This window comes from Spermophilus citellus, assembly GCF_964194105.1.
Source record: "Spermophilus citellus genome assembly, chromosome: 6".
Classification (NCBI taxonomy): Eukaryota; Metazoa; Chordata; class Mammalia; order Rodentia; family Sciuridae; genus Spermophilus; species Spermophilus citellus.
This window is the reverse complement of record NC_138187.1, coordinates 157,909,803-157,936,004: the sequence shown is the minus strand read 5'-3', so window position 1 is coordinate 157,936,004 and position 26,202 is coordinate 157,909,803. Positions and strand designations below refer to the sequence as shown.

The following is a 26,202-nucleotide window of genomic DNA, read 5'->3' as shown; positions in this document are numbered from 1 at the left end:
GAACATGGGCTTTTAGGGTTAAGAAGTGGGCGGGTTCTAGTGCTTGCCTCACATGCACAAGGCCCTGGGTTCAATCCCCAGCACCAAAAAAACTAAGAAGTGGGCAGGTTCTAAGGCACAGTCATGGATAAAGATAATAGAATTAAAACCTGAGTTAATATGTATAGCTTATATATACATATGGGGTTTTTTAAATTTTTTAATATTTATTTTTCAATTTTCGGTGAACACAACATCTTTATTTTATTTTTATGTGGTGCTGAGGATCGAACCCAGCGCCCCGCGCATGCCAGGCGAGCATGTTACACTTGAGCCACATCCCCAGCCCTACATATGTATTTTTTAAGGAACTATGTTACATCTTGAATTTTTTTTATAGTTGAACACAATACCTTTGCTTATTTTTATGTGGTGCTGAGGATCAAACCCAGGGCCTCACATGTGCTAGGCGAGCACTCCACCACTGAACCCCAGCTCCAGCCCCTAAATCTTGAATTTAACTGTGCTATCTTGAACTTAATTCCCAAACTCTGTTATTAGGTATTCTGGTCCTCATTTAGACATAGAAAAACAGGCTTCTGAGAGTTTAAATTAATCCCAACTCACAGGTTGGCAAGCTCATTTAGGGTGGGACAGAAGAGCAGGTAGGGAAACAGTAAAGGAAGTTCCCGGAAGCCTATTGTCCACATGCTTCACCAAGTTTCCTTGATATGAATCATTCACAAGTGTGTTAAAAATAGTTTAGAGGGTCTATTAATTAAAGCTGTACTTGATGATTGCCTACTTTGCCACTCTCCAAGTGAGACTAAGTAAAAATGAGAACAAAGAAAATCTTCCTGAGTGGAGCTTAAAGCCTAGAGCAGTGCTTAATCTCAGCACCACTGGTTTATGGGTTAGATTATGGGAGGGGGCGTCCTATACATTATAGGATGTTTAGTAGTAGCCCTGGTGAAACCAAAGTTTTGAGATGAGATTAAATTCCTGCTTCACCAATTTCCTCTGGGTTTTTGACTTGCAAATTTTGAAGAATGAACTCCACAATTACCAGAGAGAAGAGTAAACAGAGTAGGATTTATTTAAGCAAGAAGAGAGAAAACTCCCACCATGCGGGAGGGGGCCTGATAGAAAAATCAACTTTGGTGTGCAACCTGAGAAGTTTATATACGGTTCTGGGCATGGAGCAAAAACTATGTAAAATAGGCATTGAAAAGCCATCCTGGCTACCATGGGGTTCACTTCCATCCTTTCTGTAACCCTCCTCCTTCCTGTAACTTCCATCTGGGTTCACCCCCACCTTCAGTTCTCCACCTCTGGGGCAAAGGAGTTGGCCAGAGGTATTCCCCAAGTCTTTTACATTTGAAATAGGCCTTGGTGGTGCAGGTTGAATGGGGCCCATTATCCTGACAGCCTGGGCATTTTACTATCTATTATTTCATCCTCATTCACTGGCCTCTACCTACTAAATGCCAATTGTATTTCCCAAAGAGTGACTACCAAATATATCTCCATACTCTTGTGAAATGTATGGGGTGGGGAAGAGTTAGCAAAATATCCACAATTGCCCCCAACTGAGAACTGTTATAATAGAGGATGATCAAATTTCAGGTGGTAAAAAGTATTATAAGGAACAGCAGGGTAGGAGGGTGGAGGGAGATAGGCTGTTGGGGATGAAACTGGTAGGATGGTTGGTATAGTGGTTTTTGATTTGTAAACTTGGCTGGCCTACACTCACCAGTTATTCAAACACTAAATGTTGCTGAAAAGACATTTTGCATGTGTAATTAAAGCTATAATCAATTCACTCTGAGTAAGAGAGATACCCTGGATGATCCAGGGGGACCTGATTTGCTGAGTTGAAAGGTTTTAAAAATAGGGCTGAATCCCCTTCTTCACTTCAATGGAGTTCCCACCTGGTTCCTGTTTGTCCCTTCCTGACTTCCTGCGGATAAAAGCTTCAACCAGTTCTCATAGGGCACAGCCTGCCTGTGATCTTCTGTTCTAGCCTAGTCTCCAGATTTTTGAACTTGCTTAACCAATTCTCACAATTGTGTAAGCCAGCCAATTCCTTATTTTTTATTTCATTCTCTATCCTACTTATTTTGCTTCTCTGAGTGAATTAATGCAGTCTAGAAAAGCCCCTCAATTGACACTTTAAAGAGACCTCAACAGAGTGAAGATCTGGAGAGCATTCCAGGCAGAGAAAGCACACGGTAAACTTGGAGATGAGAGCAAACCCAGTGGGTGGAAAGAGAAAACACCAGCGTTCAAATCCTGCAGAGAAAGGGGATGGGGTAGCTCAGAGGCAGTGGTAAGAAGTCCTTTGATTCCTGACATATTTTGATCCTCCCGTCCAGTTTGTGACATTTATCACCTTGGAAAATTTCCTCTTGGGCTTCAAGTATAACTTGCAAAAAGCAAGGCTTAAATTGACATGCAGCCCAGTGAAGTCTATGAAGTGTGCACACCTACAATCCTAATCTAGAAACCTTAGTCGAACCGCAAAAGCCCCCTGGTGGTTCCTTTCTGTCATTGTCCTCCCGACTCCAAGAAAGTCGATCCTCATTTTGAATGCACCAGGCTACACACAGGCTTGCTAGTTTGAGACGTCATTTAAATGGAACTAAACAATGTGGTCTGGCTGGTCTGGTCTGGCTGCTTTCCCTTCCAGTCCCTGTGGGAGAGAAACTGGAGCCGAACCTCGTGACTATTTGTTCTGCTCTTGCGATTTCTCCCGACCGTCCGGGTCGGCCTGCGCTTTCCCAGCCTTTTGTCCTTCTCGGGTTGCTGATTCTAATCGCCCCCTGGGCCCCCTGGGCAGCGGACTGCGGGCTACCTGACCTCTCAAGGGTACCGTTTTCGTCGGTATTGCTGACGTCTTGACGTTGCCGGAAATTAACACCCTGTGAACACCCAGGTTTCCCCGGGCCCTGCTGAGAGGGGCGGAACTTGGCTCCGAGAGAGGCGACTCCCCGTTTCCTGAGGGTCTACCGGCCTGCTCATGCCTCATGCGGGGGCGCACTAGACTCGCGGGATGGTCAGTACATGGGCTACGGCACCGAAAAAGCGTGCTTCCACCGCTCGCCTAGGAAGGCGGGGCCGACACTGCAGCCACAGGGGGCGCATTTCGTCAGCTGCCCTAACCCGGGGTAGCGCCCTCAGGCCCTGTCACGTGGCCAAGGCAGCCGCAGCCTGGGATGACGCCACCACGTCAGACTAGCCGTGTGACGTTTCCAGCGCGCCAAAATCCAGAGAATCGAGCTGTTCCTTTCAGGAATCTTCCATCCTTAACTTGTTTATCTTAACTAGGTTGCTCCTTCTTCCTTTTGTGTCCTTTTCTAGCAGTTTCTCACACTAGCCTTAGACAAAATGGCTGGCTGGGTGTCCTGGAAAGGGAGAGGGTGGGGGCAGTCCACTCGCCAGCTAGCTTCCGACTTGGACCCCGAATATTTACGTCATTTCCGGGGCGGAGTTAAAATAGCGGTTCTGAGCTGCGACTGCGTAGCCAGAGCAAACACAGTCAAAGCAGAACGGCACCAGACTGCTCGGGCGGAGGGGGAGAGACAGTACTCGTCGGGAGCTGCCGCTTAGCTCGCGAGAGTTGAGCGTTGCTAGGCGCTCGCCGGCGGGCGGGGCCGGGCTCGGCGGGGCGGGGCCGGGCTCGGCGGGCGGCGCTCGGGGTGGGCGGCGGCATCGCGAAGGTTCCAGAGGCGCCGCGTGCGGAAGGCGGGCCCCGGTCTCGCGCAAGGTCGGTGTGCGCGCGGGCTCCGCCTGTGGGGGCATCGCTCGCGGCGGGCGCGCTCGGCGCTGCGTTTCCTGTCTCCGGTGCACGGCTGCAGTGCGGGCCCGCGGGCTGACCCAGCCGGACCATGGCTTCAGCTCTGGACGAGGTAAGGGTCCGTCTCGGCCCACGCCTGGCGGCCGTCGCGCTTCCCGGGGCTCCCGCGCCCCACCTGCCGCTGCCGGCGGGGGCGGGGCGGTGCCGCCCGCCTGCAGGTAGTGCTGGCGGCGCGGCTGCGAGCGCCGGTCACCTTCACGTGTCTGCGGGCCCTGGCGGCCGTGGTTTGCGGGCTGGGGACCGGAAGCTTCGCCAGGCGAAAGCTGGCTGCAGAAGCCTGGGTCAGCTCGCGGCGGGAGGCTGTGGGAAGGTGTTTCTCTAGCCGAAGGCGTAGCTGTGTTTCCCTGGGCGAGTGGACTTGCCGCTCCGCCCCGGAGTAGTGGTTTCCATCTCCGGGGTTGTCAGGGTTGGGAGAAGTGCTTGGCAAACAGCAGACGGCTACATACATGCTGGTTTTTAAAAATAATGATTGGAAAGTTAGCTGTAATTAATGGTAGGAAATTGGCCTGTTTTTAGCTCTCTAGACGCTGGATGTGGGCGAATTAACTTTGTGGAGGCTTACTTTTGCTCCGTTACAAAATGGGACGATTAAGCATTCATTTTTCCTGCCTGTGTAGGGTGTCAGTACAAGATGCTGCTATCCACGGTTGAGTGCTGGGTATCGAGTAAGATTCGCTTTCTGGGAAATTTCCCTTCCATTTGAATGACATGTACTGGTAAATAAAAAATTTATGTTTTAAGTAAAAATCTATATGAAGAATTAATCTGGATGACTTGCCACAAGTGACTTGGGTACCATGTGACCTGAGGGGAGCCTCGGTGGCTTTACAGTCCTGCATGTGGCTAGCCCAGTGTCATCCCCCATCAATGTAAGGAACGCTTTCAATTTTATATACTGAGATACACGTTTAGGGACGCCTCCTTTTTGTGTTGTTTTGCCGTAAAATTCACCTTTTGAACAATTTTGAAGTGTATATATTCAATGTTGGGCAACCATAAGCATTATCTTGTTCCAGAACATTTTCATCAGCCCAAAAATGAAAGCCCTTAAGTGCTCTGTAAGCCCTCACTCTCCACTCCTCCTTTCCCCTGGCAACCACCATCGCTTTAGTTTTTGGATTTGCCTATTCTAGGCATTTCATATAAGTGGAATCATGATGTATGCGGCCTTTTGTTTTTTGGCTCTTTTATCTAGGATGTGTTCAAGTTCACACGTGGTGTAGCATGTGTCAGAACAGAATTCTTTTGTATGGCCACATGATGGGTATTTTCTTCACCCATCATGAGTGGTGGACATTTGAGTTGTTTTCCCTTCTTGACTAATAGGAATAATGCTTTGAACATTTGTGTACAAGTTTGTGGACTTGCTATCAGTTCTGTGGGTTATCACATATTTAAGCATGCAATTGCTAAGTCATATGGCAATTCAAGAAACAGCTAGACTGTTTCCAAAGTCGTTGTACCATTTTATATTCCCACAAGCTCATGAAGACTTCAGTTTCTGCACATGCTCGTCAACATTTGTTATTTTCTGGGGCTTTTTGTTTTTGTTTTTATACCATCCTAATGGGTATGTGAAATGGTATCTCATGCATTTGATGTGTTTCTCTAGTGACTAAACATGTTCAGCATCTGCGTGCTTGGTGTTTAGTTGTATATCTTTGGAGAAAAGTCTCTAATCCTTTGCCCATTTTTGAGGTAGTTTGGTTTTGAGGTCTCTAATGAATAATTAAGAAACATTTGAAAATAAAGGTATAAGAATAAAAGGGAAATGTGGTCTTTGCATTCACAAAACAAATGTATGTCAAGAAGACAAACAAGGGATGATTACAAGATAATTAGATAAGAAACTGCATCTTAAATTAGTATGTGTTTAGAAAGCACACCAAAGGAATGACCTTTGCTGGTTTCAGGTCTATAAAGAACAAGAACTGGGGTACAGTTCTGTGATTTGTTTCAGTGGATACCTTAACCATAGTACTTTAGAGCCACAACTGACAATACAGAGGGCCTGGGAATTCAGCCACTGGGAATCCCTTGCTTAATAATTCTCAGTTCTTTGGAATTAGCTAGATAAAGGAATCCTAGTCTGATCAAAAACAAAACCTTTTAGTAAGGTTTATTTAATACATTACCCATTTTTGACAAATAAATCCCTGCTCTGGGAACAAGTACACTCATTATACATATAGTATCTTTGTTATGTTGGTAGAAGAAACAACAGGAGTTTTTGAAATCATTATAGTTTGAAGATTACTTTGAACTAAAACACTGCTCAAAAGATGTTTGCTTTTTTTTTTCTTTTTTTTCTTTTTTATCTTAATAGTACAAGTTTTCCTTGGAGGGGAGGGAAGATAATAGACAGGAGCTTGATACTTTGGGAAACAACAGCATCTGAGTTAGATGAGATAATAAAACACATCAAATGGGGCTGGAACTGCAGCTCAGTGGCAGAGCGCTTGCCTAGCCTGTGTGAGGCACTGGGTTCAATCCTTAGCACCACATAAAAACAAACAAAGGCATGCTGTCTTGCCTCAGCGACAAAATTTTTTTTTAAAGACATAGAATACAAGGAAAGTATTCTTTCTGTTACTACATTTTATAAGGCTAATAAACATAAAGGCTTTAAAACTTCATAGTATTCTGATGTTTACTAAGTTATCAAGTATTTTTGGTGGGGGAAGGATACCAGGGATTGAACTCAGGGGCACTTGCCACTGAGCCACATCCCCAGCCCTATTTCATATTTTATTTAGAGACAGGGTCTCACTGAGTTGCTTAGCACCTTGCCTTTGCCAAGGCTGGCTTTGAACTCACAAGCCCCTTGCCTCAACCTCCCAAGCTGATGGTATTACAGGCTGCTCAAGTATTTAAAGATTTTTATATTGACCCTTTTATTTAATGTCAAGTTATGAAGTAAGATTTTTCTGATAAAGTTGGCTACTGTGAAACCAGAACTCAGTTATTTGGAAAGATCTTGTGCATTTATTGGCACTTCTGTCAAAGAAATTTGGGGGGGGAGACGTGTCATTTAAGCCAGCAGTTTTCTAAAAGTGTCTTTTAATGGTGGAACTTCATAAAATTTTGACTTCATGTCCAGAAAGTAGAACACACTTCAGTAGGTGATATTTTGGTGTGAGAAGAAAACAAGCCTTAAGCCTCCTTTCCAAGAAGATGTTGCATTTTGGACCATTTTTCTGGTTTTTCCTGTGCACAACCAAGTCTCAGATGTCTTACTGTATGACTGACATAGCTGCCAAACCAGATAGTCTTTTTTTTTTTTAATATTTATCTTTTAGTTGTAGTTGGACACAACAACTTTACTTCACTGAGAGCCACAGCCAGGTCAGAATGGCGCCTGGCACATTACCAGAAAGAGTGGTTGAGAGGTGACGCCAGCGGGCCATTAAGATGATGATAATTAAGTTAAGCTGTGTAATTGCTGTGACTGGATGATGCTGGATTGAAAAGGGCTGTATATTCAGTTGTATATGGACCCCTGCCATCCTGCAATAGGGCAGCTCCTGCTGCCTCAGGCTCCCATTGAGTTTTCCAGGAGCCCAGTGGAGGGCGGAACCAGGGGAGGGAGTTCTGGTTAGTGTGTGGTGTTCCTGGAAGGGCCACGTGGGTGACGTTGTTGGGAGTTCGAGCAATAAGGGAGTTCCTGTTTGAACCTCCCTCGTGGGGGCTCGGTTATTTTGTGCCCAGCCAGACTGTGGCATTTCATTTATTTATTTTTATGTGATGCTGAGGATCGAATCACCCAGGGTCTCACGCATGCAAGACAAACGCTCTACCACTGAGCCACAACCCCAGACCCAGATATAGTCTTAAAAGCAGAATTTTTAAAAATCTTGTCTTAAAAATTCGAACTTTTTCATGTGGGGTATTTAGCATAAGACTATCAGTGAGGACCAAGCACTGAATGAAAGTAGAACATTGCTTCAGTAAACCTGCCACAGCCTGTCAGCATGGATTCCTTCAGCCCTTTTAACATTTTTAAAAATTTTTAGCATTTGATAATGCTGGACTAGGAGTTATAAAGAAATCTGTTGGGCTGGGACTATGTTCAGTGGTAGAACGCCTTCCTCGCATGTGTGAATCACTGGGTTTGATCCTCAGCACCACATAAAAATAAACAAATACAGACACTGTCCATCTATAACTAAATTTTTTTTAAAATCTGTTAATTTCTTTGAGAAAATTTTTTGTGTTCTCCTTTTTAAATCTCCAAAGTTTCTTGTAATAAATGTCCTAAAACAAAGGCAGATAATAGTTTACCAAAATGGAAAATACAGATGAACCTCTTAATTTTTAGTTATTTCAGTAAGTTGAAATGAGTGGTAGGAGCTGGGTATGGTGATGCACTCCTGTAATCCCAGAGTAGGGAGGCTGAGGCAGGTCAACCTTGACAACTTGAGGTTGTTTCAGAATGTAAACGGACTGGGGATGTAGCTCAGTGGTAAAGTGTACCTGGACTCAATCCACAATATTGCAAAAAAAAAAAAAAAAAAAAAGAAAGAAAGGTGTAGGTCTTACTTATCACAGCTAATTTACCTTCTATTTTAACACAGCTGCAGAATGATCTAGAAGAGGTAAAGGTGTTGCTGGAAAAGACCACTAGGAAAAGAGTACGTGATGCCCTTACAGCAGAAAAAAACAAGATTGAGACAGAAATAAAGAACAAGATGCAACAGAAATCACAGAAGAAACCAGAACTACTTGACAATGAAAAGCCAGCTGCTGTGGTTGCTCCCATCACAACAGGATATACTGTGAAAATCAGTAATTATGGTATGAGTTGATCCCCTGCATCTAGTTTAACATTTGACAGTTCATGTAAGTTAGTTTGACAATATGTTTTGAAATGGCATTTTGTTAGATATTAGTAGGTTAGTCAGATGAACACATTGAGGTGAAGACTGGGACTATTTTAAACACATCTACCATGTCCTGGAAAGGAATTGAGGAAGTTAGGATTGTATTTTACATAAGTAGAGCTGATTGTAGAATCAGTGCTGATGTTTCACCTCCTGTTAGGCAGAGAATTAGTATTACATAGGCTTAGGAGAAAAGTATTTCCCCAAAAAAAGAGTAAATGAATTTATGTAATCGTCATGTTTTTATTTGAAGGAAAATAAAATGGGTTTTATGTTCAAAACCTGAATTTGAGAATTTGAGTAACTTTGGGTAAAGTGTATTAACTACTTTGAGGTTTTCTCCACCTAGAAATTTTCTTAAATTTTAATTTTTTCATGTTACTTAATTTTCTTTTTTATTTTACTGAATTTTATTATAAGCCACATTATGTTGGCTGTTAAGCAGTTTTGGAGACTTAACTTGTGTTCCATATTTTATTGGTGTTGCTAGGATGGGATCAGTCTGATAAATTTGTGAAAATCTATATCACTTTAACGGGAGTTCATCAAGTTCCTGCTGAGAATGTGCAGGTTCATTTCACAGAGAGGTGAGTTCTCAACATAATGGGAAAGACAATGCTCATGAAGAGTCTTTTTTTTTTTTTTTTGCCTTATCATTTCTGTAAAGTTTCTAAGATTTTGCTTATTTTAATTATGCTTTATAAAGCATAATTGTAAAACAAATTATAATTTTTTGCAGAGGTGAAAATCATCTGGGTTACCCAATTGTACATACTGAAATAAAGTCCATGGCTTAAAAAAAAAAAGGTAGCTGGGTATGGTGACCATTTGGCTGAGGCAAGAGGTTTGTGAGTTCAAAGCCAGCCTCAGTAATAGCAAAGTACTAAGCAACTCAGTGAGACCCTGTCTCTAAATAAAATACAAACTAGGGCTGGAGAGGTGGCTGAGTGCCCCTGAGTTCAATCCCCAGCACCACCACTACCACCATTCCCCCGCTCAAAAAGAAAGAAAGGCAATTATGAGATTACCTTTTTATATAACCAGAAAGATAATGCATTTGCTGTTGTGTTGTAGGTCATTTGATCTTTTGGTAAAGAATCTAAATGGGAAGAGTTACTCCATGATTGTGAACAATCTCTTGAAACCCATCTCTGTGGAAGGCAGTTCAAAAAAAGTGAGTGGTTTGGTTTTTTTTGTCAGAATATTGTGAAACTTACTAAGTTATACCTGGCTGATTTAGAATTCAGATGAATTAGAATTTATTGGCTATATTAGGGAGCAGCAAACTATAGACCATGCCTGCTTTGTAAGTAACATTGGTGCATAGACTTTTTTTATGTGTTGGTGTGGCTGCCTTTGTACTATATTGACTGAGTTAAGTAGTTGTAACAGATGAATGCTCTGTGAAACCTAAATATTGACTATCAGGCCCTTTACAAAAACGTTTACCAACTCATCCTGTAGAAGAATAGATTATTATAACGTTGCATTAAAATCAGGTGGAAAATAGACTTTTTAAATGGTTAAGAGCAAGGCTTGAGTTTAATGCCAACTTTATCATTTACTAGTTGTGACCTTTGGCAGCTTATTACTGTGCCTCACTTTCCCTATTTGTACAGTGGTAATAATTTATTTCACAAAATTGTAATGATATGCTGATGTGAACTACTATATATAACATGTTTAAATTAATGATAGCTATTATTAGGTATACTGTGTATATAAAGTTTCTGATACATAAAAGGAGGTCTTAACTACTTGACCTAATTGTAGTAGAAGCTATAAAAATAATGGAAGTGTCTTAAATTTCATACTTGTCATGAACTTAGATAATCCTCTTTTCTATCATTTGAATAAATGAGGTTTAATGCATCAGGTATGTAGACAAGTCATTCTACAGTGTTAAGGAATATTATAAGAATTTATTAGCTTGTGTCTCCTTGCAACCCTCTTCATCCACCAGTCCTATAATGGAAGAAATATTCAGAGACTTCTGGGAATTAATATTGATCACTGTGAAAGGAGTTGGAGGTTCCTTCTTCTTCCTCACCCTCCCAACATACTTCATATCATTCTTTCAGTCATTAAAATTCAGCCACCTCCTCCCTTTCTTCAGACACCAGGATCATCTCATCTTGGGGCCATTCTGTTGGCTTTGCCAACTGCATAGAATGCCCTTCTCCAGATGTTGTTTCCTCTCCAAAGAATCCTTCCCAAGTTCCTGCTCACATCCTCCATTAGCACCCTCTTTATCTAGAATAAGTCCCACATATAATAGGCTCTTGAACGAGTAACTGTTTTCTAAATATACTAATCTCCATATGTTTATAAGTTATATTTTTCCCCGCTTCTAGGTTAAGACCGATACAGTTCTCATCTTATGTAGAAAGAAAGCAGAAAACACACGGTGGGAGTACTTGACTCAGGTTGAAAAAGAATGCAAAGAGAAAGAGTAAGTCTACTTTTATTTCTTTTAAGTATTTTAATCATTTCCTTGGTTGGGATTATTGTTTGATTTGTATGGATAATGGAACTGTAGAGACTGATTTGGCCATTTATGTTTTTGATGTCCATTGAGTAACCCCATTGTCTTACCTGCTTTCAACTGCCACAGCCTACTGGAAGAGGTCATGTGTTCCACAGGTTGCTTTGTAGGTGTTTATAGTTAGAGTTGGCTCTTTAGTACTGGCTCTCAGTCTTAGAATGGTGGTATATCTACAGATACTGTGCCTATTCTTAGGAATTTTGTTTCAGGAGTTCCAGAAAGGCTCAGATATTCATGTATGTGTGTTAGTAATTCTTCAGATGTTTGTGATATATAGTTAGTTTCACTACCACTGGTTTAGGGAAAAAGATGAATCTCTTTATCCTTCATGACTACATTGAGTTGGCTGTCTGTGTTTCTCACTTCTTTGGTAGCCACATGCATTTGGGCTGTGGTTGGCTAGAGTGAGGGATACCAAACTATCTGAGGAATTGATTTTAAATTCAGACTGAAATACCCCAGTATAGGACCCTGTCTTATTGTGTGTATCTCCAGTGCCCAGTACAGAATCTGGCAAATAATGAATTAAATACATTTGGACTTTCATTGAACTGGAGGTGTACTGACCATATTTATTAAGACTATGTTCTTACCACTGGGGCCCAGATCCATATATCTCAGGCTTAAGAGAAGGGCTTTTCTAATAAAATGTAGGCACTTCGGTATGTATCTTTGTATAATGTTAATGCTTGTGGGTTTTTCCTCAGAGTATTTTTTAAAAACATAACGTTAAGAAATATACTCTTAAAAATTAAAAGCCGAATCCATATTATTTGGCCTGCTAAAAAAAAATCACTTGAAATTACAGTGCCCCACAGTAACTCCGTTTTTGATGACCACTCTTTGGTACATAATGTGTACATGTGTGGTTAGTGTATATTTTCATTAAGATGAATTTGTATATTTGGATCGAGGGTACTTTGATACTCTGGTTTCCTCTTACCTCCACCCATTTATTTCCTACCAGCATTAATCTGAAATTGTGTCTTTCCATGCTTTGATTTCATTATCACATGTGTTCTTCTTTAATAGAAAGCCTTCATACGACACCGAAACAGATCCTAGTGAGGGATTAATGAATGTTCTAAAGAAAATTTATGAAGATGGAGATGATGATATGAAGCGAACCATTAATAAAGCCTGGGTGGAATCAAGAGAGAAGCAAGCCAAAGGAGATACAGAATTTTGAGACATTTAAGTCTTTTTGGGAACTGTGATGTGGAAATATGGATGTTTCCAATAAGGGAATGTTGGAGAGCTGCACATATAAATTTGACATAACTATTTACAGTAAAGGCAGTAAATTCTCCTTTACTGGAGGATTTATTTAAATAAAATGTGCTTATTAAATACTTACTCCAAAGATGGTTTCATTGGTACCTGGTCATTCCCCCACCCGGCACCCCCAAGAAAGAGTTATATGGCATTTTCATTGAAATGTAAAAAGCAAGTCCTGCCTCATGAAAAGATAAATTATGTATTTTTGTTCAGCTAGAAGTATTTGCTTGCCTTTAAGTTAGTGACATCAGTTCCCACCAATGTAATAAGAGTAAAACCCGAATTTTTGCATAAAATTCAGTTGTACACGTCCTTGGAAGTTGCTGTAGAGTGATTGCTTATTTCCAGCGTAAGCAATGCATTACCATACACTCAGTCACGTGCTTCTGTGTAGATTTAAATGCATTTGTTTACGAATACAGAATTGAAATTGAAACTAAATCAAAACAAGGATAAGCATCTTTGTAGGAGCAATTAGGTCTGCTGTGGGTCAGATGGCATATAAAGGTAATAACCATTAAGCCAAAAAGAATTTGAAAATCCATCTATTTCTAGGTTCAATAAAGTTGGGTTTTTATTTAATGGAATAGTTTTTCTCTGTTCAGAAGTATGTCAGAAAGATTAGGCTTTCCTAAAATCAGAAGCCAGAGCAAAGTGCCATGAGCTCTATCACTACATTTTACTGGAGTGTTATACAGTGTAGTTAGATGGAGGAAGCAATTAGAGGATCCAAGAGGACCAACTAAATCTGAAACTATAACTAAACAAGAATTTGGTAAAAGTGGCAGGATTTAAAATAGTCTAGATCTAGATATGAAAGTATACAAATATGAGAAGACATGAAGGGAATTCTATGAAAACAAAAGTAAAGGGAAACTCTACATAGATGGTTTTATTCATTCTAGATTTTAAATCAGTTGGTTTTAGCTATATAAAAATACATGGCAGGGGCTGAGGTTGTGGCTCACAGGCGGAGTGCTTGCCTAGCATGCATGAGGCACTGGGTTCACTCCTCAGCACCACATTAAAAAATGAAATAAAGATATCGTGTCCACCTATAACTAAAAAATAATGTTTTTTAAAGAATACATGGCAAGAAAAAAACCTACCATAACCAAAAATGACATGTTGAAAATTCTCAACAATTACAAACAGTTTATAGGAAAAAAGTAAATGACCTGAAATATAGAAAGATGTTCGTCTTGTTCAGAAAAGAAATTAAGAAACTACATTGTTTGTTTCTTATCTATCACTGGGGAAAATTCCAGAAGATAAACACTGGTGCTATTGTGTTGAGGCTATAGAGAAATAAGGACACGCGGAATGGAATGTGTTTTACCTCTGGCTTAGAATTCTGGGAAAGCTAAACTGGCAAAAATTTGGAATGATCTATACAGAAGATTGGAAACACCCAAATATCTAACAATGGGACTAGCTAAATGCTATATATGGTTACATCTACATGAGGGAGAGGACCTCCAGCCACAAAAAAAAAAAAGATTTCTATGTAGTGACACAGAATCACCAGGTCAGAGTAGTAGAATAGCAAAGCACAAAACAAAGTAGTCCTACTACCTTTGTAAGAAATGGTTAGAAATGTAAATACACTTATTTCTATTTTAGAAAATCATTTAGAAACTCAGAATTAATAAAAAATTGCTTCCAACAGGGAAGAAAGGAGATGGAGATAAAAGTAATACTTTAATAAATGTACTGTTCATTTTTAAGAACCATCTAAAACAAAATTGAAAATGTAAAAATAACCCTTATTTGAAAGTAAATCAAACTCTTTCCATTCCTCCTGCTATAACAAAATGCCTTAAGATTAATTTGTAAATAATAGAAACTTATTTCTTCATCTGGACGCTGGGAAATTCAAGATCAAAGTACTAGCTCTGCATTTGGTGTTTGGTAAAGGCTTTTGACTTCCAAGATGATGCTTTCTCAAGAATTCTCACATGGTTGAATTGCGCAAAAGGGACAAATACAAATACAAAATGAGTGTTAATCCCATTCATGAAGGTGGTACCTTCCTAACACCTCATTTCTGTACTGTTGCACCAGGGATTGATAAGTCAACATGAATTTTGAATGGGCACATGCAAACCATAACACTCAAGTTAGCAGTATAAAATTGAATACCAGTGCTAGTGAGAGGGACTATCAGACAAAAATAACCGCAAAGGAATCTTAAACTGCAACCACTGGGTTGTTTATACAAAATTGGGGGACAGAAATTAACGTCAGTTACTAGTTTAGGTATTAGAGCATTCTAGTTGTTAATTTGTCATAAATTAGAAAATATGAATCTAAGGTATATCACAATTCCCTCAAATTTTCATTCTTAACCTGAGTTCCAGACTGTGGTACCCAGTGTATACTAGACTTCTCCATCAGATGGTAGGTATCTCAAATATTGCATGACTAAAACCTGAACTCTCTGATCTGTTTTCTCCTAAACCTGTTCTTTTCTCCATTATATTCTGTCTTGAGTTGCCCTTTCCATTTTTCTTACCAGGAACTCAGAGCCATCTTCACTCTTAAGTAATATAATTAGTTTCTTAAGTCCTACCTAATTTTCTTTGCAAATCTGTCCTCTTTTTGCTAATGCCACTATCTTAGTTCAGGCCCTCAATTCCTGAACAATCAAGACATCCTCGTAACTGGCTGTCTTGCCTACAGATTTACCTTTCAAAGCTTTAAGATTAATTTGTAAATAATAGAATCTTGAAAATTCCTCAGTCTAGAGGCTGGGAAATCCAAGATCAAAGTATTAGTTTGGTGTTTAGGAAATGGTCATCTACCGGACAGCTATCAGAGATCTGTAGATGAACTGTCATTCCTTTGCTTAAAACTTTCTAGTACCTGGTAGTTAAATGAAGTCAACCCCTTCACATAATGTGAAATCCTCCATGACAGGGCTCTTGTGTTGTGCTGATGGGTTTTTTTTTTTTTTTTTTTAAATGGTGCCTCACTGTTGCCCAAGCTGACCTCAAATTCTTAGTTTAAGGGATCCTTCTCCCAAGTAGCTTCCTGGGTAGCTGGGATTATAAACACCAAAGCACCTAGCTGAAGATTTTATATATGTATTTCACATGTATGTAAGTGGGTTCTTTCATAGTAACATGTATTTTTCATCACTGGGCTGATCACACTGTTCAGTTACTGCACAAGAAAACCTGCTGAATATAGGGAATATATATTATTCCAACAAAGCTTAAAGAGGCATATTTTACAGTAAAGATGTAATAAGAACAGATGGTTCTTCTGTTCAGCTGTCAACACAAAGCAGTTGAGTATTAGCCAGTAATACAGGTCATCACCTTTAACTTCCAATCCATTGTTTAACAACTAATAGGGCAGGGAAAGGGAAACTAACCCAGAATTAAATTGTCTGTCTGTCGGGTTATCTACAAGATAAATACTGTTTTACCAAGTAAAACTTCAAAAAAATATAGAAATCCTTATGTGTTACTAAAAGATAACTCTTAAAGGAAAAGCATAGAGAAAAAAAGAAGCATACAAAGCCTGTTTCCACAGAAAATACTTTTTATTGCCTGCTCTACTCTTTACATCATGTATATGAACAGTATGTTTAATCTTTTAGAGAATTTAATGACAGAAGGAAATATCCAAATTTCTTAAAATTTGAAAGTAATTTGACTATATGTAGCACAGGGTAGATGAGACAATTCTACTGGACACCTATATAAGCTAGGGTCTCAGGTTGGGGATGTGGCTCAATAGCAGAGCATTTGCCTGGCATGTGGGAAGCTCTGGGTTTGATCCACAGCATCACAAAAAAAGTCTCTTCTTCCCTGAAAGTTCAGTTGGTTCTGGAGCTGATTTTTACCACATTGCTCGCTGGACCCCAGAAAGTTGCCCATGGTCAGCTAAGTGTCGGAAGACGATTCGACTAAGCCTCCAGCGTCGCTTTACACCACGTGGTCGGGATGTCATAACACATCGATTCCTAATCCTAACAGGACAGCTATCCCGGGGAAGGGCTGCAATTTCTTTATCAGCCATTTCCTAAAGGGAATCACAACATTACTACACAGATCACATGCATTTGCTTTTTCTAGATGTTTAAATTTATGCTTAAAGGGCTGTTCTTTGTCAGCCAGAGCTTCCCAAAGAACCCTGGACACGTAGTAAACCTTAACCTGAGTAGAAACCCATAGACCAGAAGGCTGCCAGAAATGTCTGACATCCTTCCAGTGTGGTTTATAATTTGAAATTTTCACATAGTCATAACATTCACAAACCAAGGTCTGGGGACGTGGTTCAGCGTTAGAGCACTTGTCTAACGCGTCTGAGGACCTGGGTTCAAGAAGGAAAAAGAATGTGTTGGATGTAATAACACACCCATAACCCCAACTACTACAGAGCCTAAGGCAGGAGTCCAGCCTGGGCAACTAAGCAAGACCCTGTCTCAAAAAAAAGAAAGAAAAAAAGTCTTAGGGATGTAGTTCAATGGTAAAGTGCCCCGGGTTTAATCCTCAGTGCCAAAAAAACAAAAACCCCACAAGTTAAATGAAATCAATGCATATGAAAGCCACTAAATTAACAAACTAATAAGCATTAAGAATAGTTCCTGATCACCATGCTTATGCATGTATTGCTATTATGAAATATGTAGAGAACAGAACATTTGCCTACCCACTGGCAAATTCCAAGCACATAGTACAGTATTACTGATGATAGCCACATACTGTGCCTTGGTGTCCCTGCACATTTCCATCCTATAACTGAGTTTGTACCCTTTGACCAACATCTCTCCAACCCTACCCCTGGCCTCCTAGCTCCAAAACAGCATGACAGAGTCAATGAGTAGTGGATACTAAGTGCTATGCAAGAAGTGGAGAGGAGAAATGACTGGGTTGGGAGGCTGAAGCAAAGTGTCATGGCGCAGATCTTCACAAATGACTATAAGTTGGTTATTTATGCATAACTTCCCTTGTTCCCAAAATGTTTTAAGACAGTGTACATGTGAGAACATTTGGAATAAGGAAGTCAACATAGAAAAGATAAATGCCTTAGTACACAAAAAGTGCACACTGAAAGCCTATAAGCTTCTGGAACTGGGTCATAATTTGGTTTGTGAGCTACTTGGCAACAGCAGAGAGCCATGATCAGTTTCCGCAGTGATTCTCTGCACTGCTGTTGCTGGTACTGACACCAGACAGGAGGTCTTCATAAATAATGCACCCAACATTTCCCTCTGGCTTTACTGACATGTAATTCACAACTAAAATGTGTATATTTAAGGTATAGAACATGAATTATATGTGTGTGTGTCTGTGAAAACTACCACAATCAAGCTAATAAAAGATAACCACCATCTCCCATAGTTACTTTTTGTGTGACTGTGGTAAGAACACTTGCCTACCCTCTTGACAAATTCCAGGTATACAGTACAGAATTACTGATGGTAGCCACATGCAGTGCTTTGGTGTCCCTGCACATTTCCATCCTATAACTGAGTTTGAACCCTTTGACTAACATCTCCCCAACTTTACGGATGGCTTCCTAGCTCCAAGAAACCACCATTCTACTCTCTGCTTCTGTGACCACAGTGTCTTCAGCTAAGTGTCTCAAGAGACTCTTCTTAGTACTCCTAAGTACAGACAGCTTAAAACCATTATGGTAAAAGCCATAACTGAGCAGTCCAGGAAATTCAGTTTTCTGCTCATTTGGCTTAATCCAGACAAAACTTAAAAGAATCTATAAATGATATTTATTTATTTATTTATAAATATGAGCTTTTGGTAAAGTGAATGGCCTTGAGTTTAAATTATACTCCCTGACAAGGTTTTTTTACCCCCCTCCTGACAAGGCTCTTTGAAACAAGTGTTCTATGTTGTACTTAGGCATAGGACCTTATGCTTCAGAGGGTCAAGTAGGGTTGATTCCATTTTATTCAACTTGAGGAGCATGATAAGAAGCAAAGCCTAAATGGCAGACCACCTCAGCACAGAGGTGAGCAAGGGAGTCCAGGAAGACAGGTCCTGAGCAAGAACAGTTCGGGTCATGTTCAAGCACCTGAAGCACTTGGCCCCATGCACCAGCAACACTTCCTAATGCCTTGATTGCTAAAAGGGTGGGATGAAGGCTAGTTTGGAAACTCACCCAAGTTTCAAGGCTGTTTATGCTGATCTGGACAACCGGATTTTATTCTCCAGAAATGATATGGATAACTAAGTCACAACAAACAGTATCAAAAGTCATCTGATGTGAGGGCTGGGGTTGTGGCTCAGTGGTGGAGTGCTCCCCTAGCATGCAGGGGAACTGGGTTCAATCCTCAGCACCACATAAAAATAAAACATTTTGCCCACCTAAAACTAAAAAAATTAAAATAAATATTTTTTAAAGAAAATTATCTGATGTGAGTTAATGATGTTGGGGTAGGAAGGGACTCAATTAGCTAACCTGAAGATCTTTGGGCAAAATGGTATTCTTCCGGAGGGAATTGATCCGCAATCTGTCATCCGCATATTCATAGGCCATTTTTCGTCTCTTCACATCACGCAACATTCTCCAGTCTACATAGTAACCTCGGACGTGGCGTGAAGCTAATGAAGGAACCACCTAAAAGACAGGCCAGGAACGAGTGAAGGACATGGACGGTCAGGCCTCAGCTCTGCCAGTGTTCCCCAATCAGCAATCTTTCGGTCCCTATTATGAAGCAATTTTTAAAAAGTTGTTTGGGACCATTTTAATAATTAAAAATAATAGATTCCCTAATTAAAAGATAAATAACTTTTATGGACATACACTCAGTGGTGATAATTAGCATGATGCCAATAATGCGTGTTGGAAAGTGACACATTTTCACACACACCTTTTGCTTGCCTTTACACTAAAATTCCTCCAAAAGGCTCGTCCACACTCAGTCTCCAATTTCTTTGCTCCTACTCTCTCGGGATCGTTTCCGTCCTCACCACACTGCAATCCTCCGCGGCCAATTCTCAGCCCTTCTTCCAAGCGGCCGGGCACCTCTCCGCAGGGTCGCCCACCCCGCTCCCGGGAATTCTGTCACCGGCGGCTTCCGCGCCACCGCACTGCCCTGGGTTCTCTCTTCCTCGACCCACACTCCTTCCGTGTCCTATGTGTGGTCGGGGTCTCCACACCATCCGCTCCAATCTGCCCGAGTCGAGCCGGAGGCGGAAGTGGTGGGGAGAAGCCTGGGTCTGGTCCTCGAGGGGTGCTATGGTGGTAGGGTCGTGGGGACCGGAGGTTACGCCACTCAGGAATGAGAGGAAGGGAGGTGAGAACGGCGCGGGCCTGACCTGCCGGAACGTCCGCAGCAGCGCGCCCAGCATGGAAGCCGCCATCTTGTCCGCCGCAACTTTATTGACACTGGCGCAGACTGCGGTCTTGGGGGCGGGGCCTGGGGCGGGGCGGGGCGGGGCGGGCGCAGGGCGGGTCTTTAGCCTACTGGAAAGAGGGCGAGTGGAGGCTGAGCTCTCGCGGGACTTCACGCAAGTTGGGCAAATCCCAAGCCCAGGGGGAGGACTTTGGCGGTGTTGGCGGAGTCTGAGGTTCCTCGCAGGTCTCTATGCATACGTCTACACACTTACTTAAACTAGTAGGTCCCCACTCACCTCTTTTCATTCGCCCCCACCTTCCATTTTATCGTCCCCAGCTGTCCTTCCCCCGCGTCCCTCTGTCCCGCCTCCGTGTTCCGCGGGGAGCGGGACACGGCCTGAGGGAACCGGGGGGTTCCATTCCCCGGGTCGTGCTTCCGGGAGACCTGGCGCCTCCCTCCTCTCGCCTCTGTGGAGGTGGTGGTGGTGACAGCGCAGCTGGCTTCCCAAGTGTGTCGGGGGCTTTTATAGACATCCTACCTGGGTAGGGGTTCAGGAGAAAAGGACCCGGCGCTGTTTCTTCTCCGGGGTGGGGACGTCCATCTAAACCCTGGCGTTTTCAGCCTCGAGTACCGGAGACTTGGGGCGTCTTCGTAGCCGCTGCCGTTGTCGGGGATGACCGTTCGAAGGGCCCTCTACGCTGTGACTGGAGGAGAGGCCAGGAGTGGACCTTGGCCCGTCCTGTGTCGAGGACGTGTTGGTGGGGGCTGAGGAGATGCCGGTGTCGTTCGCATCTGCAGTCTTACACGCGGGAACCTTCTGGGAGAAAGGAGGGCTCCTTTCTTAGAAGTTCAGGTTTACCGGAACGTGTCTAATGGGAGGAGACAGCATGAGCCCGACGTGCCAGAATCAGAGAAGTCCTAGATGGGTGTCAGAACGTCTAAGCCCATGTTAAATCTTTCCACCCCACAACTGGAGTCATCTTCTGTGACCAGCTCATGAAATGGGTGCACTGTGAACTTATGCCTCCTTTTTGTAAGACTAGCTCCCCCCTCCCAGCTACCCAAAATTCCTGAATACCTTAAAAAAAAAATGTAGTGCAACATGCATAAATGTCTTAGTCCACTTTGTGCTGCTATAATGGAATACCTAAGAACAGACATTCTTACACTTCTGGGAAGTGAAAGTCCAACACCAAAGGGCCTGCATCTGGTGCAGTCCTTAGTACTGCATCATTCGGAGCAGAAGGCAGAAAGGCAAGAGCTGGGAGAGCGAAAGAGAGCCACACTCACTTGTTTAACAAGCCCACTCTCAAGACAAGGAACCCATTCCCATGGTAGTGACATTAATCCCCTGGAACGTGATATAATAGCCTTTCCAAAGGTCCAGCCTCTTAACACTATTGCACTGGGGATTAAATTCCCAACATGAATTTTGGGGTCATGTGCAAACTGTTGCACATAGCACAAAATTTACTATTTAGCCATTTTTTTAAACTCTTTTTTTAATATTTATTTTTTAGATGTAGATTGACATTTTAAGTGCTCAGCTCAGTGGCACTGATTACTTCACATTGTTGTACAACCATCACTACCATCCATTTCCAGATCTTTTTATCTTTCCAAACCAAAACTCTGTACCATTAAATAATAATTCCCCATTCCTCCCTCTCCCCAGCTCCTGGCCACCAGTGTGCTACTTTCCTCCTCTGTGAATTTGAGTACTCTAGGTACCTCATATAAGTGGAATCATACAGTATTTGTCCTTTTGTTACTGGCTTCTTTGACGTAGAATGTCTTCAAGGTTCACCCACGTTGCGGCACATGTCAGTCATTCCCTTTTATGCCTAATATATCATTTTATACCACATCTGTTCTCTGTCTTTTGGAGGATACTTGCTTTGCTTCCACCTTTTGGCTATTGTGAATGATGCTGCTGCTGTAAACGTGTGCAAATATCTCAGCATCAGTATCTTATTAAGCTATTTCTCTAAGAAGGGATTGAATAATTTTAGTGGTGCTTGTGAGACAGGAATCTTTGAGAGAAGACTCCAGGGTCTTCATTTATTAATTGTGCATCCTCCTCCGTTAGTGTGTGGGGAAGTGTGGTAATATCTCAAGAAGGCTCACTTCACATTGAGTTCTCCCCAGGAATCAGCAATTTTTGGCCATTCAAAGGAATGTGGGAATGGCTGTTGGCCGTACTGTCCTGGAATGTTAGAACCAGGAGGACCATCATAATTTGTTCATTTAATTATTCAACAAATATGTACTAAGTGCCTGTCATGTATCAATGTGTAAGTGTGAGGGTGTGGGGAGGCTGAAAAGGAAATCTAGCCTTTCTAATATACCTGGAGATTAGGGTTTAGGTGCTGGAGAGATCCACATTGCCAATAATATTACCCTTGCCTTTTCCTCATATTCTTTCTTAAAACTATTTTTTTGGGGGGTGGACAGTGTAAAATATTTTGAAATTTGATTGTAAGTTTCTAGTTGTCATAGTGATTCTGTCTAATAAAATGATAGGGATGATTATATAAAGGATAAAATTGAAGCACAGAGAGGTTAGGTAAGTCCACAGAGATTTTCCTGGGCCACAGTCCATGCTCTTATCCTCATTCCACATTGTCCTTCAAAGTGGTAGCTCAAGGATGAGGCCTGACTATTGTTATTGAAAGCTGTGCCTATTAATTTATTCATTGATTAATGTATAGAACTATGCTATTTCAATCAGTATCCCAGTGAAATTTTTCTTAACAAAATAATTCTTTAAAAATATATATGTATATGTGTGTGTGTGTAAATAAATAAGTAGGATGGGAAGGTTGTAGATAGCTATGAAGTTTTTTTTAAAAAAATAAAAAATTATCTTGCTTTACCAGATATTAATATGTCATATATTATAAAGTCATAAAATTGAGCTAATTGAGTTAGTGTGGTACCGGTAACAAAATCACAGATAGGTAAATGAACTAGAATAGGTCAAAAAGAAACCCCAACATAGTTAGAATCTTATTGTATATATTTTTGTTTCTTATTTTTAAAATTTTTACTTTGTTTTGTAAATTCTTTTTAGAATTATATATAAAATAAACAATACATATAATATATGGCATATATAAGTATATATAAACATTATTTGTACACACACCCACACACACACACACAAATTTTGTACTAGGGATTGAACCCAGTACCAAAAAAAAAAAAATTGAGTCACTTTACCACTGAGCTACATCCATAGCCCCTTTTTAAAATTTTTGCATTTTGGGCTGGGGATGTGGCTCAAGCGGTAGCGCGCTTGCCTGGCATGCGTGTGGCCTGGGTTTGATCCTCAGCACCACATACAAATAAAGATGTTGTGTCCGCTGAAAACTAAAAATAAATATTAAAATTCTCATCTCTCTCTCTCAAAAAAAAATAAAATAAAATTTTGCATTTTGAGACAGGGTCTCACTAAGTTGCTTAGGGCCTCACTAAATTGTTGAAGTTGGCTTCTAATCTGTAATCCTCCTGCCTCCTCCTTCCTGAGTCACTAGAATTACAGGTGTGTACCACTGTGCCTGGCCAGACTTTGATTATATATTAAATAAAGCATAAAAGTCATTGAACAAATGGTAATGGAAGAACTGGGTAAAGATTAGAAAAACTTTTAGAATTTATCTTCACTCTTACCATACATCAAAGAAGAATTAAATACTAACAAATACTTTTAAAAAGAAGAAAATACAGATGGGTATATTTTTTAAACTTTTAAATCCTACTAGATAATTCTTAGAATATCTAATAACATTGAAAGTATTCAGGGGCTAGGGTTGTAGCTCACTGGTAGAATGCTTGCCTAGCATGTTTGAGGCACTGGGTTCAATCCACAGCACCACATAAAAATAAATAAGTAAAATAAAGGTATCACGTCCATCTACAACTAAAAAATTTCTTTAAATGTATTCAACCTAATAAAAAAAGAATTTAGTTGAGATATGAAAAAAAAATATATTCAACCTGACTAGTTTCCAAGAGAATGCAAATTTATACAGTGAGATTAATTTAAATTAGCAAATAATCAAAGATTTAAGATAAATCAGTGCTGTCAGAGGTGTGGGAAAATAGGTAATTTTATCTTCCTGGTAGAAAAAAAATAGGCATAACTTGTCCACAAAGTGATTTGGCAAGAATTTTTTCAAAGTTTATACCTATTGATCCAGTTATGCCACTTTGAGGAAACTATTCTAAGGAAGTACTGAGAAACTTTAACTTTATTTATACAGACATTTACCATGGGATTATTTATAAGAAGAGCAAATTGAATAACTTTAAAGTCCAACAGTGTGTGGGAGAGTTAAATGAATTAGGAAATTTGCCCTGCATGGTGGTACATGCCTGTAATCCCAGCTCCTTGAGACGCTAAGGGAAGAGGATTGCAGATTCATGGCCAGCTGGAGAATATAGGGAGAAATTTGTCTCAATTTTTTTTTTTTTTAAAGCTGTGGATAATGCCAGACACAGTGATGCATACCTGTAATCCCAGGGACTCATAAAGCCGAGACAGGAGGATTGCAAGTTTGAGAACAGCCTTAGCAATTTAGTGGGCCCTGTCTCAAAATAAAAAATAAAAAGGGCTGGGGATGTAGCTCAGTGGTTAAGTACCCCTGGGTTCAATCCCCAATACCAAAGGAGGTAAAAAACATGCTTTGGATACAGCTCAGTGGTAAAACAAAGGAGAAAGGGAGGGAGGGAGGGAGGAAGAATATGTCATAATTCTAAGTTAAGAAATCTGATGGGTTTTAGCCAGGTGTGGTGCACACCTATAATCCCAGAAACTCAGGAGGTTGAGTCAGGAGGATCACAAATTTGAGGACAGACTCAGAAACTTAGTAAGGCCCTAAGCAACTTTGTGAGATCCTATCTCAAAACAAAAAATAAAAAGGGATGGGGATGTGGCTCAGTGGTTAAGCAACCCTGGGTTCAATCCCTGGTAACAACAACAACAAAAAATCTAATGGGTTTCAAGTGTTAAAGCATATATATTTATAGGTATAAGTATAGATTAGGTATATAGAAAAATGTATGGTTGGAAATATATATAATGCAGTAAGAATAAAGACGAATAAGCAAATTACTTATGGCCTGAATTTTTCCAATTTTGTTAAAATATACATATATTACTTATAGACTCAGACATGTTAAATTTGATTTAAAAATATTAACCAGTTCTTATCTTTTTGTGCCTCTATTATTTTACCCAAAATATTTAAAAAGCATGTTTTTTTAAGGGTGAAGGAAAGGGTCATTCCTATCCCCATCAATATGCTTTGCTTCCTTGGGGACAAGGCAATCAGAACTGTGGCCAAAGCAGTAGGAAATTAAGAGTCCAGGGGTATTTTCTTCATTGTTATTTAGTATGACATCATCACTCCCCTTTTTTGTTTTCATTTTTCTGGCTTCTCCATGTCTACCATCAAATAGATTGTTGTCCCCTTGGTACATAACCTATACCTAATACAGAATTGATCATTTCCTTAACTTCTCTGTGTTCTGGGAGGATTTATTAATTATTCCCTTTCCTTATCTTCAACTAGTAACTAACAGACCTAACTTGGCTGCAGCCCCCGGAGTTGCAAAGAAGGAGCATTTACTTGGCATACTCTTGTCTCAAGAGTCTGGCCCTTGTTGAGTCACCAGCATCCTTGGACTAAAACACTCTCCCTGTCTGCTCTGAAAGTGCCTCACAGAGATCTTCTCCAAGAGGGGTAGTGGCTGCTGGGTATGTTTTGACTTAAAGAACCAGACTTCTTGGACAATCAGAGGAAACTACTTAGAGGAAGAAGGCGGGAATGAAGGAAAATGAATGTGAAGGGAGACAGAAAGGCAAAGGACACACATACATGCACAGAGTCCTGAAATGGTGTATATGGATAGTGGATTAAACCTCTGTTCTCATTACACATCTGTCTTCATTTAAACACCACCAGCAAAATAATAATCCTATTGGCTTGCCAGTTTGGCTGCAGAGTATGGGTGGCTCCCTGTTTCTGGAAGCAGCCACAGGGCCCTTGTTTGTGAGCCTCCTCCTGGAGCTGTGTGCTGTGCATCAGATTAGACACAGGATGGCAGTAATACTGCATCTGAGGTCCTACACTCAGCCACCCTCTCCCAGTTTCCATCAGTTTGCCTGATGCATATTGGAAACACACACACAGCTGTGCTCTAAATGAAATGATGGCACTGCCCTTCATCAGTAGGAACTGTGAGATGGAGTTGCCCTCTTTTGTAGGAGTTCCAGGTTAAAACAGGATATGCAGTTTGTAGGGTCCAGTACAAAATACAAATACAGGGCCCCTTGTTCAAAATGCAG

At 41.0% G+C, this 26,202-nt stretch overlaps 2 protein-coding genes across 2 annotated transcripts; one reads left to right on the top strand and one right to left on the bottom strand.

The window, feature by feature from the left end:
- Positions 1–3,469: 3,469 nt before the first annotated feature.
- On the top strand, positions 3,470–12,627 carry CACYBP (calcyclin binding protein). The gene is made up of 6 exons (XM_081299671.1): positions 3,470–3,887; positions 8,410–8,629; positions 9,206–9,302; positions 9,790–9,889; positions 11,070–11,167; positions 12,293–12,627. The coding sequence occupies exons 1-6, from the start codon at positions 3,867–3,869 to the stop codon at positions 12,447–12,449; spliced, it is 693 nt and encodes a 230-aa protein (XP_081155797.1). The 5' UTR covers positions 3,470–3,866; the 3' UTR covers positions 12,450–12,627.
- A 3,442-nt stretch (positions 12,628–16,069) lies between these two features.
- MRPS14 (mitochondrial ribosomal protein S14) lies at positions 16,070–19,947 on the bottom strand. The gene is made up of 3 exons (XM_081298482.1): positions 19,831–19,947; positions 18,971–19,129; positions 16,070–16,570 (listed from the first exon to the last, which is right to left on the bottom strand). Exons 1-3 carry the CDS (start codon positions 19,873–19,875, stop codon positions 16,388–16,390), a joined length of 387 nt encoding a protein of 128 aa, XP_081154608.1. The 5' UTR covers positions 19,876–19,947; the 3' UTR covers positions 16,070–16,387.
- Positions 19,948–26,202: the final 6,255 nt, after the last annotated feature.